Raw genomic sequence first — 8,446 nt, 5'->3', positions numbered from 1 at the left:
AATGCAGTGTTTTCCCCGAAGGCGTCTTGGTGGCCCAGTGCCCAAACTTAGCTGTCACCCCCAGGGTGGTGGTTTGAGACCACCAGCGGCACCAAGGGGGAACAGACCTAGCCACCTGCTCCTGTAAAGGTTCCTGCCCAGGAAACTCTGGGCAGTTCTGCTTTGTCACACTGGGTCACTATGAGCTGGAATTGACGCAACAGCACACAGCTGAGAACAGGAGTCCTTGGGTGGCATAGTTAAGAGTTCAGTTACTAGCCTAAAGGCTGCCAATTCACACCCACCCAGAGGCTCCTTGGCCAACAGCCCCGGTGGTACATTTCTGCAGCCTTAAGTCGGCAGTGATGAAAACCCTCCGAAGCAGTTCTACTCTGCTTTTGTGTGATTGCCACAGGTCCGAGCCAGTTTAACAGCAACAGTGCAAGTATATAAAACCCTAAGAAACAAGTTCTCTTCTCGTTTAGGGAACCAAGAAAAATCCATTTCTAACAATTCCCTCAAACTCACATACACCCAATCTACCAAATGGGACTAGTACTGCAGACCTTACAGGTTGGTTTCAAGGATAAAACAAAGCAAATGAGGCAACTCTCTTTGGAAAAGGGAGACCTGCTGGCATAGTGGCTATACACTGGGCTGTTAACTGCAAGGTCAGCAGTTCAAAACCACCAATCATTCTACTCCCTTGAGTTAGTCTCAGAAACCCACAGGGGCAGTTCTACTCCTTCCTTCAGGGTCTGAGTCGATATCTACTTGATGGCAGTGAGGTTGTTTTTTCCATCTTTGGGAAAGTCCAAGGGGCTAAACAGGAGCTTTCACCCTCCTGAGGCCCAGCTAGCTCATTAATTCTCTTACTCATTCCTACATCCATTCAATGTTCATTCAGTACCTCCATATTCCACACACTGTGGACTTCACCTCAAATAACCTTTGGTCAGTGTTGACGTGCTAGGTAGATGGACTCATGTTGGTCTCCTCCAGCCCTGTGTACAGGGACCAAGGCTTAGCCAAGGTCTGCCTAGGGCTGAGGGGCTGGAGGCCCCCAGCTCCTCTCTCTCCACTGCCTCAGCTCCGCTTTCATTCTGAATGGCATCGTGGACTCCTGCTGAGGAGGGGCACCACCACCCAGACCTTTCTAGCCTCCACTTCTCTAGCACAGGCCACGCAGGAGGGGCAAGTTGGCGGGGTTGGGGTGAGACCTTACCCTGGTCTTGGTGAGTCCTCAGGCTTGAGCTCCTCTCTCAGTCACTAACCCCAAGACCCTGGTTTGTACCCAAAAGTGAAACCCAGGCCCCACCCTCTTCCTCACCACCACTGGCCAGCGAATTCAGGAAGGCACACTTCCTTCCAAGTCAGCCCTAGGGTGAGTACTGCTGTGGTTCAGAATTGAGCAAGATGCTCATGAGAAGTAGGAACCCTGAGCCAAGTCAAGGTCCCAGAAGGTCCTCAGCAGTTCTGGGAGCATTTCTTCTGCCGTCACTGTGTGGGAGCCGAGGTCTTGAAAATATACCCCTGCAAAGGAGCAGGAGGGGTCTTGTCAGAAATGGGTATTTCCAGTGAGGCAGTGCTGGGAAGCAAGAGGCAGAGCCATGCATGGGCAGCGCTAGCCTGGGAGGAAGAGACAGCTGTTGGCCACCTGGTGCTGGACCAAAAGAACAGCATCACGAACGGTCACAGGGTCATGAAAGTGTGCGCCTTCAGACCCGGGTGCAGCACAGAAGGCCTAAAAGGACGTGCAGGTGACGCCTGAGTGGTGGAGGTGCAGCCAACTTGTGGGGCCCAGCGCTTCCTCCGCAGGCAAGGGGCCATGGGCACCTTCTCTGTTGGAAGGGTAAGGCAGGCTCAGGCTCGGGCTCAGCCTCAGCAGAACTGTCAGCCACCAGCTCTTTCTCCTGAGTGTCACAGCCCCTTGGGACATCACTGAGACCATGGCAGGGAACGTGGCAATATTCTTCATTTCAGGGAAAGCTGGTAGGCATTTTTCAACCATGGGCTAACTCATCATGGGGACCCCATGATTACCCAGGCAGCAAATGATCTCCCTGGGACACCTGGCTGGAGGACCCCTAGGGAGGTGGCACTGTATCATTTTGGCAAGCAGCAGACTAGACTTAGCCCTGTTGCAAAGCTGACTGGGTACTGGCCAGGCATACTGGCTCTGAAAAGCAGTCAAGGCCGGGAGAGCACGGACAGAGCAGTCCGTTGCCCATGTAGCCTGGTCATCTGGTTAAGAGAAAATATGGAGCTAAATGTGGAAGGTCCAGCATTATTGATGCTGACAGCCATAAGCTGCAGTTTTCCAAGCTGGGGTGAGGGGATGCCCCTGACAAGCATCATCAGGGCTCTGCTAGGCCATTCTGGAAGTTCTATGTCCATTTTCCCAGGAATAGAATGTCCATGACGGGCACATGGAGGGACGGTGGCCTGAGCTCTAGCTCTGTGAACAGCTATGGCAGCCCTGGCCGGGGCAGAGGCATAGCAGATGCCAGCAGTTCCTGCCTGAGACCAGATGGCCACTGACCAACAAGGGAAGGGTGAGGTTGACCAAATCTTATCATGGCCACTCAGGGTCCATCTCCAGCTGTCCAGAAGGAACTGAAGAATGAATGAGGAGATGCTGCACCTGGAGTGAGGGTGGGCAGCTGCTAGAACCCACAACCCACCCCACCTGTGGAACAGCGCCCAGGCCCACCACTGTGAGTAGTTCACCCTTCAGACTCAGGATGTCACAGGTCACAAGGCTGCTGTGCCTTCAACAGCCTCCTCATCTTTTTCATCATTTCAGTTACAGCTCAACCATGAGCCGGGGAGCCTTTCCTGACAAGCCCTCCTGCCAACCCCCACTGAGTGCCGCCCTGCCTTACTGACTCCCTAATTATCTAGATTTCGTGTATCACTGTATTTACAGCAGCTTATTGAAATCATCCATGTATCTGTCTTCCCCCTAAATAGTGGGCTCATCTTTGACACCCTAAGGTCCAGTTATTGACCTGACGTAACTAGGTATGGTTAATTTGTTAAATGGAGCAGCTCTCCCCTAGTATCCCAATCCCAGGGAGCTGTTATGAAACAGAGGACCATCAGCCTTCCCTTAGTTTGTATGTCCCTCCATCTTCCCCGGGACACGCTCATCCACCACCTGCCTCTTGTACCCTCATCCCACCTCAAAGGAGCCCTCGTAACAAGGTGAACTGAGCATTGGGCTGCTAACCACAAGGTCAGCAGTTCAGACCCACCAGTTGCTCCATAGGAAAAAGATGAGACTGGCTAGTCCTCTAACAATTGGTAGTCTCAGAAACCCTGAGGAGAAGTTCTACCCTGTCCTGTAGTCTCCACCAGTCAGAATCGACATGATGGCAGTGGGTTTTCTGGTTTTAATTTCTCTCCCCACAATTACCATCTGTTCCCCTGAAATCAAATTAGGGCCAAAACGGCAGTGAAGTACACCAAACACAGGTTTCCCAGGTTGTTCTGGGGTTTCAATAAAAGAACATACACTGCATATAACACGACACTTGCAAACAAAAAAACTAACAGCTACTACTTATGTGGCATGGGCCACCATGTTGGTCTCTCACCTGACACCAGCAGCCTACAGAAGGAACAAACTGCCCATCATCTCCCCTCTTCTAACTCAAAGAGCCTGCGGGCCAAGGGTTCTAAGCAGGAAACACTGGCTTCAAGGTTTCTGGTGTGTCTGCCATCCCAGCTCATTTTCATTTTAAAATAAAGGAAAAGGGAAGTTTGGACTAAGTCAGAAACCATGCGAGTCTGAGTAGTGTCCTTGTCTAGACTGTCCAAAGAGGCCTCGTGCTCGGCAGCCACCTTCCCGAGTCTCAAGCCCGCCTTTAAATTTGTAACAACTCCGAAGCAAGCTCAAGAGACACACTTCTTTGGCTGTGTGCCACATTAGCAGCTTCTCCCACCCAGTGTCTTCTCTCTTTGGAGTCCGCCCAAGCACTGCGGACAGACCACGTCTCTGTTCTGCACTGGAAGTCAAGAATATGCACTGCTATAGTAATGCTACTGAAATAGAATCTACTTCCTGTGGTTGCTATGACCTCTGGCAGTGAGCAAACCAATCTCGGTTTTAAAAAACGAGTAAGTCTGGCATCCCCACTTGGCTTCATCTGGGAAGAAAAAAATAATTGCATAGGAACTAATAACAATGTTCACTTACAAATTCCTGGGAAGAACAGCAGGGCAAAGGTCCTATTCTCTGGCCAAGAATTCTTAACTGGGCAAAAATAGCAAGAAGTTGTTACGGATGTGTGAATTGTAGGGACAACAGAATAAATAGAAGGAGTCAACACCGCTGGCACCTTCCAGAATGATGCCAGAAAAGGTTGAGAGTGTATCCATGTAGTGTTCAGAACAATGCATTATTACACATTCCATGAGGAGAGGGCTATGTCAAAGATCAGTAATGGAATTCATTCAGAAACATGTCATTTATGAGTCTGAGAACCACCTCCAAAATTAAAAGATCCCCAACTCCTGAACCCCAGCAACCCAGAGAGAAAAATGAGAGATGAATCTCCAACTTACTGAAATACGATTTCATATAAACATAAATATATTTAAATGTTAACTGTAAGTGAATTCAAACAGACTGTTATAAAACAACACTATACACAGCTGTCTGTATAGATCTTAGAAAGCATAAAAACCAGGGTGCCGAGGGGCTGGTGGTGAAAACTGCAGGGCCCAAACTTGCTCAACAATGAACTGAAGGCCACTGTAACTTAACGAACATGGCCAACCCCTTTTGCAAATGGTTTTGTCAAATGACCCCAGACAGTTAGGATTTTCTTCTTCTTCCTCTGCCTGATTTGGTCCGTGCCCGGCTACCTGGCCGGACAGTAAATTGCTTTTTGAAGTCTACTAAGCAATCAGTGGCTTCTGAAATGGAAACAAAAGACTTGATAGGAGAGTCATTTATGTCGAGATGTGCAAGAGAACTCTGCCTCTCTCTGCTGCAGCCTGCCTCTTCCATCCCCGGTGAGGGCTCCCTGCAGGAGAAAGGAAAATTCTGATTTAATACACACCTATTAATAAGCAACAAGCATACACTGGACCAGGGGCTTTCACATAGATTAGTTCCTGTCATCTCTGTAACAATCCAACCAGATAAGTACTATCACGTCTCTGTCACAGATGAGGATATTGGGGACAAAGGTTAAATCACATACCTAAACCCAGGCAGTCAGGCAGCGAAAGAATGAAATTTAAAACCCAAATTCCCAAACTGCCTGAAATCCAGATCAGACCAGAGTTGAGTAGGGACAGGGAGGAAGAAAGGGCAGTAGGACACGGTTTTTGCTCTGCTTATTTGAATACCATAAGTGAATTGAACTAACTGTTAGCCCAATTAATAAGGAGGTCAGAGAGCTATCCGGACAGAGTTCACATAGCTCCACAGTTATTCCTATGGGTTAAATATCACAATACGCTCAAAACACAGGACCAGGCCTGCACACTGCAGAACTGCTGACAGCAGCCCTTCAACAAACATCCCAATTCACCTGAAGCCTCTTGTTTTTGAAGACGTGGTCTTTACCTCAGCATCTGTGTTAGGAGGGGAAAAAGTAACAATATTGATAGCTGTGACCACTTCCCACTAATCATGCACTTCCTACCTATGGTCTGGGCACTGATTTTCACCAGATCCCCAATTTCCAGACCAATAGAATGTGAACATTCACATCCAGCTGGCTCAGCTATCATACAATGTACTGAGGTGAACACTGAATGAACAACCACTGGATAAATCTTCAAATCTGGACTTAGGGAGCAAGCAGTTCCCAGGGAAACCTGCCACCTGCAGAGATTCACAACCTGCTTATCCCAAGGCAGCAGGATGGGAGGCTCGAGAAGCTGTCTGTTTATAGTCATCAGAAGGCACTATAGATCTGCTTGGTGGGAATGAACTGTTACAGCTAGATGGCAAGCAAATCTCACCAGGCTTAAGAGAAAGCTCCTTTTACATCCGCATCAGGTGAATTTTAACAATAGCAACTAATGACAATAGTAATCATCAGCAACTACAATGATCAGAGTCTGCTTAGGGCGGGCACTAGTTTGGAGCTTTACTTGCCATCTGAGGTACTGAAGGGGTTCCATAACCTTGGAGAGGTTAAGTCAATTGTGCAAGGCCAAAGAACAAGTTAAGTGGCAGAGCCAAAATTCAAACACAGGTCTGACAATGTTATTAACCTATCCACTTTAATACCTTCAAAACACTGGGCACAGAGAGCCAGGGTTACTGCCTAAGACCCTCAGCAACAGAGGCTGGGCCCTAAGTTGCAGGTGGCAGGTGACGCTGTCTGCTCTTCTGTACTCCTATTCCTTTAGAAGGTGTACTTAGGCTTGTGTTGTCCACTATGGTCTGGACGTGGTCTCCCTCAGTTCACTAGGGCGGTCATAATCTCAGGCTTTATAAAATAAGCCTGGAACAAAACAGCTGATGAATAAGATCGCGTGCTCCACTCCCATCACCTTCCTTAGGGAGAGGGGACAGGGATCAGGCCTTAAAGGCTGACTGGCTAGGTCAAATGTGCATTCTCGCAACTCTGGCAGCCAGCCAGAGAGCTAGCAATGGCTACCTTCACGTGACAGTTGCGGCAGAAGCCCAGCACACACGTCCTGGGGCCCTCACCTGCAGACGGGTGCTCACACTGCTCCAAGAGACTGAGGAGTCGCCCTTCATTCTGTCCTTTTTCCTGTGACAAAGTAAAATAGAAAGGTTTCCACATGGAAGGAGTCTAAACTACAAATTCTCTGGCCCAGATCACACCTTATCTCCAGAAGAGAGGAGGTGTTGGGACACCACTCTAGTACATGAGATTGGATGCCAGGGTCAGGCCTGCTACTTCACTAAGGTCCTATCAGAGAACAGCAGCCACTTTTGACCTGTGATAGATTTTGGAGACTGACACTCAAAACCACGAGCTTCCAGGTACTTACTTCCACAGGCAGTCCTGCCAGAGGCACATACTGTACCTAAAAGCCCCAACTCCAAACTACCATTCCAAATCACCTCATTTCAAAGAGGCCTCTCTCTCTTCTGCCATCTTAATGGGCTCCGCTACGTTAGAAAGCCCAGAATACGGAGCTTCTGCTCCCCACCTTTGCTCTCTAAGCCAAGCTGGGCTCCTTTGGTTTTGGGTTCAAGGTGGAGCAACTCTTCACTAGGCCCAGGCAGCAGGTCCACTGACTATTAGTGCATGCAGAATTCAACCAAGTTCCTGGTAGTGTGGGCATGGTTTGGATGTCTTTTCTAAAAAGTAACTTGAGTAGTACCTTTCGGGTCCTTAAAATGTTTATGCCCATTGCCCCTAATAATTCCATTTCAGGAAATCCATCCTGGAGAAATAATCAGTAATAAAAAGACTGATTTAGGCTTAAGACACATTATTGTAACGCAGAAGAACTGAAAAGAACCTAAATGTACAATAATATGAGAATGATTAAGTACTTATCTGTGTAAAACAAACAATAACAGGGATGTGTTTTTAAATGGTTTAAATTCGGGAAGGTGTTTATGCGAAAATGTTAGGTTGGTTTTTGCTTTGAATTCAGGGTGAAAACTGTTGGATCGTGTAGACAGGAAAAGACTGGAAGGAAGTAGGCAAACCTCATCAAAGCTGCTATCTCTGAGTAGTTAAATTGTGGGTGATGATTTTGCCTGGTTATACTTTCCTTGAGATTTCCAATTTTTCTATAGTGAAATGTATTACTTTTCAAGGTAAAAGAAAACAAGTTTTCAAAGTACAAATCAAACTTCAAGATGAAGGAAGGAAGGAAGAAGGGAGGGAGGGAGGAAGGGAGGGAAGAAGACAGGCAAGAGAGGAGAGGCAAAGGCCAACCAGAACAGTGGCCTGTTCACACTGGGCAGGAGGGCTAGGCCGCCTTCCCTGACAATTCGTCTCCAGTACTTACCTTTGTGCTCCTCAGCCGCGGCTGCCAATTCCCCTGCACAGGTGGGTATGCACTCCCACTCCCTGAAGGCCCATTGCCTTGGCCAGCTCTGGCAAGCTGGAGGCAGGCGTCCACGTGACTCTGGTACTCTCTGAATGGGACCAGGGATTTACAAAGATAACACTTCTCACTCCTAGGTAATCAGAAGGAAAAAAGAAAAAGCCATTTTAAGATTGGAGTTGCCTCTGGGCTCCTGGATATGTCTTCAAATTGTGTTTTCAAGTCTCAAAGTTATTCTGGGATGGAGACACGTCAACGGATGCAGATTCGCTCAGCAGGATGGCCAATCAAAAGGACTGAGTGATTAGCGGTTTCCACGGCTGTTTCTGTGTACCCCTGCTGTTGCAGCAGTAGGATGGTAATGAAATCAGCTCTTCTAACTATCGCAAACAATACTGATTGCTCTTCAGACATAAAATATTCTGTCAAACTCTTCAGAAATTAAGTGTAATAGTTTTTTCAAAGC

General features: G+C 48.0%; 1 protein-coding gene across 1 annotated transcript in view; it reads right to left on the bottom strand.

Moving 5' to 3' along the window:
* Positions 1-4,558: 4,558 nt before the first annotated feature.
* UIMC1 (ubiquitin interaction motif containing 1) overlaps positions 4,559-8,446 on the bottom strand; it is a 92,683-nt gene continuing 88,795 nt past the window's right edge. The window contains exons 10-13 of the mRNA XM_045284687.1: positions 7,942-8,113; positions 6,659-6,722; positions 5,526-5,568; positions 4,559-5,012 (exon numbers count right to left, since the gene is read on the bottom strand). Coding sequence (XP_045140622.1) covers positions 4,802-5,012; positions 5,526-5,568; positions 6,659-6,722; positions 7,942-8,113 — 490 coding nt within the window. The 3' untranslated portion in view covers positions 4,559-4,801. The remainder of the gene's footprint in view (positions 5,013-5,525; positions 5,569-6,658; positions 6,723-7,941; positions 8,114-8,446) is intronic.

The sequence above is a fragment of the Echinops telfairi genome, unplaced genomic scaffold (genome assembly GCF_000313985.2).
Source record: "Echinops telfairi isolate 266 unplaced genomic scaffold, ASM31398v2 ScPeMD7_7469;HRSCAF=8507_0, whole genome shotgun sequence".
In the NCBI taxonomy this organism is placed as follows: Eukaryota; Metazoa; Chordata; class Mammalia; order Afrosoricida; family Tenrecidae; genus Echinops; species Echinops telfairi.
This window is presented reverse-complemented; position numbering and strand designations above follow the sequence as displayed.